The sequence below is a fragment of the Condylura cristata genome, unplaced genomic scaffold (assembly GCF_000260355.1).
Source record: "Condylura cristata isolate star-nosed mole 26May11 unplaced genomic scaffold, ConCri1.0 scaffold00012, whole genome shotgun sequence".
NCBI lineage: Eukaryota > Metazoa > Chordata > Mammalia > Eulipotyphla > Talpidae > Condylura > Condylura cristata.
Genome location: NW_004567113.1, coordinates 22,251,136 through 22,263,794, shown reverse-complemented (window position 1 = coordinate 22,263,794; position 12,659 = coordinate 22,251,136). Strand labels below are relative to the sequence as shown.

General features: G+C 35.6%; 1 protein-coding gene across 4 annotated transcripts; it reads left to right on the top strand.

Annotated features, from left to right (window-relative positions):
• Positions 1-1,120: 1,120 nt before the first annotated feature.
• On the top strand, positions 1,121-11,287 carry LOC101621005 (UDP-glucuronosyltransferase 2B4-like). 4 transcript variants are annotated; one of them, XM_012724026.1, is made up of 7 exons: positions 1,121-1,465; positions 1,817-1,844; positions 4,456-4,604; positions 5,969-6,100; positions 7,382-7,469; positions 8,546-8,765; positions 10,994-11,287. In XM_012724026.1, exons 1-7 carry the CDS (start codon positions 1,121-1,123, stop codon positions 11,268-11,270), a joined length of 1,239 nt encoding a protein of 412 aa, XP_012579480.1. In that variant the 3' UTR covers positions 11,271-11,287. The 4 variants fall into 4 exon arrangements, with proteins under 4 accessions (XP_012579480.1, XP_004681309.1, XP_004681308.1 ...); XM_004681252.2 differs by lacking the exon at positions 1,817-1,844 and having other exon boundaries at positions 1,121-1,592; XM_004681251.2 differs by having other exon boundaries at positions 1,121-1,844.
• Positions 11,288-12,659: the final 1,372 nt, after the last annotated feature.

Genomic DNA, 12,659 nt, shown 5'->3' with positions numbered 1-12,659 from the left:
AACATAAAATGGGCACTTAAATATTTACTTTTGTAGATCCAATAAAGGTATTCTAACATTTATCAAATCATTCATATTAAGAAAAAATCTTTGTATCTCAAAAGGATACAATCTCCAAATAGAAGATACTTAGAAAAATTTAAGTCTTTTTAATAATAAACAATTACAGCTTAATAAAAAGACTAATAAATTCATTTACATAAAGTTTATTGCCATTATTTCATGTAGTGTAATGTTATCTTACATTCCTTATAAATATTTATTGATTAATGCACTCCACTGTGAAAGCAACTAAGAAGAATCAAATAAAATATAACTCCCATTTGAATTCCATGACTCTTATTTACTATTTATTCTTTCATTCATTTTCTGTTCATTATTCATTCATTCATTTGTTGCAACACTGTATGTGTTCACATGTTCAAAGAACATATATTGCAAGATTCCATTTACAAAAATTGTTCAAATTAAGGAAATCTACAGAGAACAAACTAGATGCATTCTTAGATAGAATGTGGGTGAGACAGAATTTAGAAAGATCCAGAAAAAGTGTGAATGTTTCTGTTGGTGATGGTAAAATGTACAGAATTTGATAACATGTGGGGGTAAAATTCTATGAACATACTATGAAATCTGAATTCTACATTTTAAATGCATCAAGTGCATCAATAGAATACTAATTCAATATTAAGAAAGCTTTTATAAAAACAAACAAAACAATTTGCATTCAAGTAATTTGCACTCAGCTGCATAAGAGGTTGTTTGTCTTATTCTTCTCTGTGAGATAGCAAACTCAATCATCTATCTCTTTCCACTACTCTTGAAATTCTTCTAAAGTATATTATGTAAGCTAGGTAACATACATCTGTAAGATCATTAATTCTTACCTTGTGACAACACTACTAATCTTCAAAGAGATATTGAACCTATTTGCATACAAACAAGGTCATCTACTTTTGCCTTCTTCTCATGCCTCACAAATGTTTTGATTGTAAACACAATATTCTGACTATGAGGTGTGGCAGTTATACTTTAACTTCCAGATTGATTTCTCTAAGAAATAACCATGAGCAATGCAAGAAAGGAAAGAAAATTTTAAGAGAGCACATATTTCACCAGCATGTCTGTGAAGTGGACGTCAGCTCTTCTGCTGCTCCAGCTGGGCTGTTACTTTAGTGCTGGGGGCTGTGGGAAGATGCTGGTGTGGCCCACGGAATACAGCCACTGGATGAATATGAAGACGATCCTGGATGAACTTGTTGCGAGAGGTCACCAAGTGGTTGTTCTAGCATCTTCAGCTTCCATTCTCATTGACCACAGCAAACCCTCTGCCTTTAAATTTGAGGTTTTTCCTACATCTCTCTCTAAAGCTGACTTTGAAATTGCTTTCAAGCAACTAGTGAGTGAGTGGACATATGAATTGCCTAAAGACTCCTTTTGGTCACACTTTTCAAAAATGCAAGAAGCCAGTTGGAAATTTGTTGTTATTTCCCGACGGCTCTGTGAAGATGTAGTCAAGAACACGAAACTTGTGACCAAGCTCCGAGAATCAAGATTTGATCTCGTCCTTGCAGACCCTGTAGGACACTGTGGTGAGCTGCTGGCAGAGGTGCTGAAAGTCCCATTTGTGTACACTCTACGCTTCTCACTTGGATACCAATTTGAAACACTTGGTGGAAAACTTCCAGTCCCACCCTCCTATACACCTGTTGTTTTGTCAGAATTAAGTGATAAAATGACATTCATGGAAAGGGTAAAAAACATGATATATGTGCTCTACTTTAACTTTTGGTTCCAATCAGTAAATTTCAAGGAGTGGAATGAGTTTTACAGTGAAGTACTAGGTAAGTCATATTTTTAGTTGGCAGAATTATGTGTTACACCTCTTAGTATCTTAGCAGGTAATGTTTTATAATTATATGGCCACTGGATTTGTCCAATATGAGCAAGAGTTGAATGTTAATGAAAATGATTGCTCAACCTCAAAACTATTATAAAAATTTTAAAATTATAGGGTAATTGGGAACCCTGTGTTTTATGACTGTTGCTGGTCACCCCAAGGATTTAGGAAACACAAACAGAAAGCTTAATGTACATTCATATCCATTCTTGCTCATCTATTTGTAATATTTTACTTTACACAGACATCTTAGGTATACAGGAATATCAAATATTGTTGATTTTGTAAATAACTCCTGCGCACACTCATGCATAGAATTCAAGAAGAGTGATACATTTGTTGCAGTAGATGATCCTACATCATTCAAGCTTCACACTCCAGTGAAATGATGCCCTGCATTCTATGGGTTTTGACAAATGTAAAAACATGTATGGACAAATGTAATAACATGTATGGACTTTAAAAAAAAAAGATTTATTTGTGCATATAGAACTGGGGTATAGGCCAGAAATGCAGGGGCGGTGAAAGGATTTACCAGAGACAGAATGGGGAGCAGAACAGGCTGACTGGCAAAGTACACTGCTGAGGGGAGCAGTGGGTGGGTCAGGAGAGGTCTGCCGTGCCATGTGATCTCCCCTGGGGCAGGTGGAATCGAACTTATGAAGAAGTGGCTTTAGCTTCTTAGTGCTGTGCTTTAACCCACTGCGCCACGAGGGAGGGCCCATGTATGGACTTTTTTACTGTCAAATACAAAATAGTTTCACTGACTAAAATGTCCTCTGTTTCAGACTTTTTTTTTACCTACATATTCATGTAATAGACTTATTATTAGAAAAGGCATTAGAAATTTTTTTTAATGACCTTTGTCAAAGCAGATGTTAGAATGCAAAGTTAGGTTTGGACAGAAATATATGGAGATTGTTTCATCTGACTTTTTCTCAGTGTACTTGTGTAAAAATTAATTTATTTCCTCATATATTCTGAAAATATTTTAACAATTATGAGAGAGTGACACATTGCAAACTCAGACCTATAATTTGGTTTTTAAAAAAAGACTATGCATACAAGAACTGGGGTTCATGCCAGGGGTGTGGGGGTGGGGGGTGGGGGAGGATTTACCAGAGACAGGGTGGGGATTAGAATAGGCAGATTGACTGAAATACACTGCGGGAGGGGAGTAGTGGCTGGCCAGGAGAGGTCTGCTGTTCCATGTGGGTCACCTCCCTGGCTGGGAATCGAACTCTTGTTGCAGTGTCTGTGATAGCTTCATAGTGCTATGCTTTAACTTGTGCCACAAGATCACATATTCTTTCCCTAATTCCTTAGAAATCACCTCATAATAGGCCAAAATCTTGTTGAAGAGTAGAAATCCAAAATTTACTAAATTTTTGAAAACTGTATTTCTCATTAAAGATACAGTGAAGAAAATTAGGAATCACCTACTTCTTTCATACATTGTAAAAATTATCCAGTTATGATTTGCAATAATCACTAATTATTAGAAAAATGCTATTAACATTCTAACATGATCCAAAGACAGTAGTAGATACAATAAATTAACCATATTTTCAAGAATTTAGCAACTCAGTAGGGAAAACTGAATCAAGGGAATAAGTTTCTAAATTGTAGAAATCAGATTTAGTGTGCAAGGAAAAGTGCTTCTACTTGTTAATCTATATGGAGTTTAATTAGCCAAGTATATTATGCCTCTGTTACATTTGCAGCTTTACAGAGTAAGCAACTATAAGTTTAATCTCTGTTGATTTAGGTTGAATGAATATTTATGCTCATGAATGTACTAATGTGATTATTTGATATCAGAGTGTTGACTTCCAAAGGCAATCAATTATTCAACAACAAAATGTGTTTATACAGAAACAAAAATCCCCAAAGAAATGCACCAAAAATGATGCTGATATATCAACATATGCACCTTGACAGTATATTTGAGAAGTGCATAAAAAATTACTACATGGACAAAAATAGAAGGCTTTTTTTTTTGAGGATGTGTTCATAGGCAGACATGGTCACATCTCTGAACCCAAGTTGCGTAAGTCTCTGTATGCCTTTGGAAGTTCCTCTCCTCCCTATCAGGCCTGCCAGAGGGTGAAACAATCTCAACTCCTTCGAGAGATGTAAGGCCCTGTGGAGTCTTGTACTTGCTGATTTACCAGTTCAAGGGCTCAATCATTCTAGGCCCTTGATCATTTAATTGAACTTACATAAGTTTAACAGAGTATTTGTAAAATAAGTTTTCATTTATTTTGCACAAAATTATCTTAATCTTTGTAATATATCCATATAATAGTGCATATATTGATTTACACAAGGTGCTTAAACTTTGTAATATACACATATACATAACATGAAAATTTAATATATTTTTGTCATGTATATTTATCCTGTATTACACAGTATACATATATTTGTATTCTCAGACCACCGATAATTTTACATATTGTTCTACATAATTCCAAGCTCCTTTCAGAAATTCAACTGGTATTTAAGTTACAGTTTTCTCATTTCCTCTACCGTTGTTTCTTCTACTCCTCCAGGGAGACCCACTACATTAACTGAGACCATGGGGAAAGCTGAAATGTGGCTCATTCGAACCTACTGGGATTTTGAGTTTCCTCGCCCATTCCTACCAAATTTTGTGTTTGTTGGAGGACTCCATTGTAAACCTGCCAAACCCCTGCCTAAGGTAGCCTCCCACACTTTGATTTCCTTTGTTTTCTTTGAGGCTCTTCACTTGGATGCAACATTACCAAAAGCCCATTCCTCAAAAACAAAAATTTAAAGTTCAACAATATTTGCATCCCAGCCCAATGTTTACCTGCTGTCACTGTAGCCCTTAAAACACTGATCATTTGACATGCTAGAGTTTGACATCTTTTTTTTTTTTAATTTTAAAGATTTATTTGTTTATGCATACAGAACCGGGGTATAGGCCAGAGGTGCAGGGGCAGTGAGAGGATTCACCAGATAGAACGGGGAACAGAGCAGGCAGATCCAGGACAGTAGACTGCTGAGGGGAGAAGCAAGAGAAAGAAGCTGGGGCAAAAGGATATGGAAAAGATAAGCAGGGAGTGAGGATGGTAGGCAGCTGGAGCTGAGGTCTTGTGGGGAGGGAGACAGGTCTGCTGCACCATGTGGGTCACCTCTAGGGCCTGGGATCTAACTCATGCTGAGGTGGCTATGTATAGCTTCACAGTGCTGCACTTTAACTGATTGTGCTATCTGGGAGGGCCTGCATTTGACTTTCTAAGGAAGAGTATTCTTCAAATCAATCACTTTATTTTTCATTTATTTCTGTCATTTCATACCTCCTAATGACTTTGAACTTAGTTTGTTCTTTTTTTTTCTGGTATCTTAAAGGGGAAAGCTAGCTTGTTTACTTGAGATACTTGGTTCTTATTGAAGGTATTTATCATTATAAACTTTCCTCCAAGAACTACACCGCTGTATCCCACAATTTTGGTGTGTTTATATTTTCAATTAAATCAAACCATTTTTAAAAATTTCCTTTAGATTTCTTCTCTTACCTACTGACTGTTCAGTAGTATTTGTTTAATCCCATATACTTGGGAATTTTCCAGTTGTCTAATTTTATTTGCTTTCAAGTTCCTTATTTTTGTGCTAAAAGAAAAAAATGCTTCAATCCTTCTAAAGTTGTAAGACATGTTTACTGAACAAATTTATGAAATACTTCTTAGTGGATGCCAATTATATGAATTCTCTAGATTTGCATTTCATGAAAATAGGAAGTAAAATTACAGTTACCAGGCACTGCTGAAGAGTGTAAGGAGAATTGTGTGATGGTCATAAAATTTCAATTATAAGAAGAAAAACTTGTGCAGATGGTTTGCACAACAATGAAAATATAATTATACTGCTAAACTAAGATCTCAAATACTGTTAAAAAGTAAATGTTATTTAGAGTTTGCCACCTTTTGTAAAAGCACTGTTTCAACAATTCCTTGTCCATGATGGTCTCTCCTTAGCTATCCTTCAAGTACAGTTGCTGTGCTGTTGCTCTTTTGTAATGGAGCAAATTTTTCTTCACAGGAAATGGAAGAGTTTGTACAGAGCTCTGGAGAAAATGGTATTGTGGTGTTTTCTCTGGGCTCAATCGTCAGTAACATGCCAGAAGAAAGGGCAAGTGTGATTGCATCAGCCCTTGCCCAAATTCCACAAAAGGTTAGAGAAAGTAACTTAATAGTGGACAACTACTAAGTGTAACTGCATGGATGTAGTTTTATGATAATGGTAAATTGTAAAGATGGATCTACTTTCTCTCAGACATTAACTCACACCAAAATATAGCTTCATATTACTGCATTTTAACCCCTTGCACCACCAAGGATGCTCCCTGGTCATTCCTTAATAGTACGATGAACGATACTCTGAAGAGGCTAATTCCAAAAGCTTTAGCAGAAAAGAGACCCAGATTACTGACCAAAATTGCATGCCTTCTACTTTCTGATTTCCTTCTTGATTTCTTGTCAAAAATAGTACTTTTGGACATTTCTACCATGGTACATACCATCTCCTCAGAATTCTCATAAGGAAAAGGAACAAAATGAGAGGGCAGAATTTTGTGTTTCCAATCTCCCCACAACATTATAATAATAGCAAATCTTTACTCTGTGCCTTTAGCTGCACTTAATTTCAATCATAATGGTAACTCACTTAAAACACAAAAGAATGGCCTGGCTTCACCCAGCTATTTCCATATATCTGTACCAGACACCATTGTGTCTGGTACAGTTTGAGGCAGGAAAAAGATTTTATATGTATATGTATATATATATATATATATATATACACACACATACATACAGAACTGAACTGGGGTACAGGCCAGAGGTACAGGGGCAGTGAGAGGCTTTACCAGAGACAGAGTGGGGAGCAGAACACACAGATTGATGAAGTACACACTCATATAATTCTGTAAAGAACTTGAATTCTAGAATAGTCCATTTTCAAATAAAAAGATATAAAGTGTTTAAAATAACTCATGGAAACTGTAGATATTAGTAAATATTATGACACTTAGAAAGAAATACTTAGTGCCTCCTCGGAAGATGACAGTATTGTATAAATAGCTAAAACAAACTAAATCTTAAGATTTTAGAAAGGTCATGCTTTCATCATAAAAATTTTACTGACTTCCTAAAGGTCTCTCAATTACTTGGGTTGATCATGGATATGCTCATTTGTCTAATACAACAAATATTTCATACACTGAGATGATGAAACAGTGATTGCATCCATTCTTGAACAAATATGAAAGCAAATTCACAAATGTGGTATTGCTATTATTTCAGCTTTCATAGCATGGTCATATTTAAGTCCGCTTATCCTCATTACATACTTTAAGAAATGTACCAACTAGGTATTCTTTAACTTTTGTAGAGCTCAAACATGCTTGACTGTTGAAATCTGACTACTGAAAAAAAATTTTCTTTACTCTAACAGGTTCTATGGAGATTTGATGGCAAGAGGCCAGCTACTTTAGGGGCAAACACTCGACTCTATAAGTGGATCCCTCAGAATGACCTTCTTGGTAAGACTCTGGAAAGCAAACACTGAAGTAAGAATAACAATAACCAGAGCAATAATATTTCACAAGGAAACAATATATTGAACATTTATTATTCTAAAAGCTTAAAATTTAACTTCCTTATATTTTTATTTCAGTTCTTTGTGGAAAAAGGATAAGATACAGCTATTGGCAAGTTATTGTACACAGTTTTACCAGAAACAAAATATCTTTATTCCAAGTGTAATTACTTACCATACAGACTTTTTCAACACCTATGTGGATTATAATTTTCCTCAAATTTTAATATTTTGTCAGCTATTTACATACTGTACAGTTGGGGGATATATTTTCATACTATCATATATACATATGCTTCATTAATTTGACCGAAACTACTCTCCCCTTCTGTACCCCTGCTTCCCCATCTTCCTGACTACTTCCCCCCATGCACACTGACCAGCAGGATGTTTGCACCTGCATTACCTCTTCTTCCTGGTCTCCCACCTTATTGCTATCTCTATCCTTCAGTGCCAGAATTCAGTGCCATTGAACAAAAATAATAACAGCTGCTGTTTTATTACCAGTGACTCTGTGGAAAATACTATATATTTTTTTCTGTCATCTATAGGAAAATTATCATTTATTTTGTAATAACATACATATGTCAGGTTAAATTGCCATCTTTCCTTGCTTTGATTCCAATGCTACCACTGTCAAATCTCTTGCAGTCTTGGCGTCTTCCATTTTAAACTCAGTGATTTCAGTTTCTTTAAAGGATAATGTTCTAACATGTCTTAATTTTTTTTCTCAGAGGCTATTTTTCATTACTCACTGTGTTTATATAATTTGTTCACCTGACAAACTTATACGCATTATCAACCCACAAATCAGACAATGTTATTTTACCTCTCTAGAGGACAAAAATGCTTCCTGCTTTTCAGATCTGAAAACTTCAATGAATTTTATGTGTAATCTGTTATCCTCAGTACAATGCCTCTTTCAGTACTTTGCATTGCCATAATCTCATTTTTGTAGTTCATAATATCAGCTCTCAGAGTTGTAGCTCGTATTATCCAGAAATCCATACTCAATTGTAGGTCATCCAAAAACCAAAGCCTTCATAACCCATGGAGGAACCAATGGCATCTATGAGGCTATTTACCATGGCGTCCCGATGGTGGGCGTTCCCCTGTTTGCGGACCAGCCTGATAACATTGCTCATATGATGGCAAAGGGAGCAGCTGTCAGAGTCGACTTTCAACAAATGTCAAGCACAGACTTGCTCAATGCATTGAAGAAAGTCATTAACGATCCTTCGTGAGTATCACAGTTTTACAAAGCTATATTTCTACATAGATTCTTTTGTCACCAAAAAATACGATATTCATAACACCTTTTAAGACTTCAGTTATGAAATTTTTCACATGATTGTGGCCATCCAGAAATAGGATTTTTCTTTTCAGTTAAATATTTATTTCAAAGTTGCATAGATTCATTATTTTACTTTGGATGAGATGACCATTTTAACAATTTTGTCACTTCCCCATTTTACAACCCCCCCCAACCTTCTGGCAGCGTCAATTTTGCAGCCAAATTTCTAGGATTTGTTTTTGGTTTCATTTTATCTGACTTTTTAGTTGGTTTATCAATATTCCACATATGCCACTATCCCATATTGTCTTTTTCCTTTTGGCTTATGTTTAGTATAATCACCTCAGTATCATCCATGTTATCACAAATGAAATAAGTTGAATCATCTTTTATCTTTATAGCTGAGTATCATTTTATTTTGTATAGATAGCAGATCTTCTTAATCACTAATCTGTGTTTGAACACTTAGGATGTTTCCATGACTTGTTTGTATATAGGATTCCCTATTGTATATAGGGGAGTATAACAGTTTCTAAATACAATAAGATAAGTATTAATTTCTTTGTACTCCACTCCAAAGGTATATAATAAGGTAGCATTGTATTATTATACTATATAATAATATATTATAATAAATTACATATAACATTATTATATTATATACAATATATACTGTTGTATTATATAATAATATTATATTATAATATAATATAACGGGCAGCTATATGCAAGAGAATTAAAGTACAGTGTCCATTAATTCAGTATTTGTTCTTATTATTAACATTATTGGTGTGTGTTATAAGTACTTTAAATGTAATATATAAAGAAACTGAAGAAAATTTAATTAAGAAAAAACTTAAGGGAACAAAAAATAATAGGAAAAGCAACACAAATTGGTTTGGAAAATACAAAATAAATTATAGAATAAAAAGGTAATATCCCACACGACATAGAATCCCACACTACATAGAATCTATGTAGAGTCCTACATAGCTTTAGGACTGAAGCTAGCTTAGATGAAATCATCTAAGAACTATGATGGTCACATTGGATTTTTTAAAAACTAACTATATGCTGTTTCTACACATGGTTCATAGGAGTGCACACAATAATGTGTGCCTGTCTATTTCAGCAATAACCACACAAAGAATGTATAATTACAGAAACTTCAGACTAAGTAAACCAGAAACACTACTAAAAATAAAGATAAATTTTTATAATTATGAATAGATCAATTTATCAATGTAATATATATTATCACTGGCAACAAATACTAGAAATGCATCAAATAATAAGGGCATAAAAAAAAAAGAAAAGAAAAAACAACTACACTGAATCTGATGACTCTGTCAAGAGTTACAAGAAAGTCCTGGAGATAGTTACATAGACCAGACTGAATCTGATGACTCTGTCAAGAGTTACAAGAAAGTCCTGGAGATAGTTACATAGACCAGACTGAATCTGATGACTCTATTAAGAGTTACAAGAAAGTCCTGGGGATGGTTACGTAGACCAGATAGCCTGGGGAGAAAAGGAGGAAACAGCTATGTGGATGTGTTACAGTGAGAACATAAACTTGAACCCTCAAAAACTGTTAGTTCTTATGCACACCACTATGTCTATATCAGGATGTGCAGAAGACAAAGCTATAGGAAGATGTAGTAGTTAACATGTAGGATCCTGAGGTGAACACCATATATGTGGACTAGTGCTAACTGTGATTAGAACCCAGTGGAAATTTTGAGAAGGAAATTTTAATGTTTTGAAAGTTATTCTGATTGCATATAGGAAATAAAGAATAGAGGGGAAAAAAGAGGCACAGGAAATTAGCAGATAGTCATTTCATGCATGATAAGACTTCTCTTTTAAATATTTCATGAGAATCGTTTAAATTATTATATATGTGCATACATCACATATAAGCACTATGTATGTGTGTGTAAAACTTACAGGGGCTCATACTATATTCAGAAAATTCTAACTTAAAAATAATCTCATTCAGAAAATTCTAACTTAAAAATAATCTCTTCTATGAAGTTACAATAAAAGTTAGTACTACATTTCAATTACATATATTTTGAGTCATATTGTGACATATTACAAACTTTCAATATATGGTATGCTTAGATAAATTAGTTTCCTTCCAATACCTATACATTTCTTTTTCTCTCCAGATATAAAGAGAATGTCATGAAATTATCAAGAATACAGCGCGATCAGCCAATGAAGCCTCTGGATCGAGCTGTCTTCTGGATCGAGTTTGTCATGCGCAATAAAGGGGCCAAGCACCTGCGGCCGGCCTCCCATGACCTCACCTGGGCCCAGCTCCATTCCCTGGATGTGATTGGGTTCCTGCTGGCTTGTGTGGTGACTGCAGTGTATGTCATCATAAGATGTTTTCTGTTTTGTTGCCGGAAGGTTGTCAAAAGTGGAAAGGACAAAAGGGAATAGATGTTTCTCAGTCCTGAAGCTGGTATGTCTCACAGAAGGGACTTTTCTAGTTTATTCCACAAAAAGTTGTGCTGTAAGTATCCCTTTCTTCTGTGACATTTATTTCTTACAATTTTACTTCTATCGTGGCCTTTCTTCCACCTAGGGCCTCTGTAACTGTATTATGGCCTTTTTATACACCTATGTATGTAAACATGACTGCCTTGAGACAACGACTCACATCCCGAGCTGGCTGGGGACACCTAGGTACCATCGACTTACTTACTGTGTTGTCAGGGTCCAAGATGGTCTGTGAGTAGCTTTGAAATTACACCAAGCATCTGCAGGGGAAGTTCTCCTTGTGTCCGCGGCTGACATGTCCTCCCCTGTTCACTACATAGTTGATACCTTTTCATCTCTTTAGAGTCCTTTTCCCCATAAAGATGAATAGCCTTTGTTTCCCATGGACCCCGTTTTTCCCGCCATCGTCACATTATCAATCATGATTCTTCACTATTACTAAATAAATAGCCAGAGGGCTGTTCACTGGACAGCCTTGCAAACCTGTTCCCAACTGGTCTCTCAATATTTCCCTGGGGGTGTGCCGACGCTTCTTTGACCATGAGCTATTTCTTTGATAAATACTTGTTTTAAAAAATCCGGTCCCTCCCTGGTGGTGCAGCGGGTTAAAGCACTGCACTAAGAAGCTTAAGCCACTTCCGAATGAGTTCGATCCCCGCCTGCCCTGGAGGTGACCACATGGCGTGGCAGACCTCTCTCTCCAGACCCGTCTGATGCTCCCCTCAGCAGTGTACTTTGTCAATCTGCCTGTTTTGCTCCCCGCTCTCTCTCTGGTGGGTCCTCTCACCCTCCGCATCTCTGGCCTGTACTCCAGTTCTGTATGAATAAATAAATAAATCTTAAAAATTTTTTTTTTGCTGTCCACTTAAAAGCTAGATATAAGTCATTCCAAAAAGAAAATAACTAGAAAAGACTAAGTAAATATAAAAATGTATGAATAAAATGCGCTGGACTATGGTGATGGTACACAGGTGATTTGGTCGATGGGAAGCCCATGGGGATTACAACTGAGATGAAAAAAAATGCACAAAATGATGTAAAAATAAACTATTGTATTATTTTAAAAATTGTATGAGTAGATGTTGAATATTTAGTTAAAAAAATAATGCCACGTTGGAAAACCTAGGTCCTTGACTTTGTTAATACAGGCACTAAATAAACCACTGCACCAAGGTGCTACTTTGACTTCATTCAGATGTTGAAAATAAATGAAACAGAGAAATATACAGATAAACAAAAAGAAATCCTAGATATCTGACTGCAGAATCAAGGCTAACTCTTGGGAGAATGAAGGGTGGGGTCAAGTTGTGAGAGGAACAGTGGCCTATT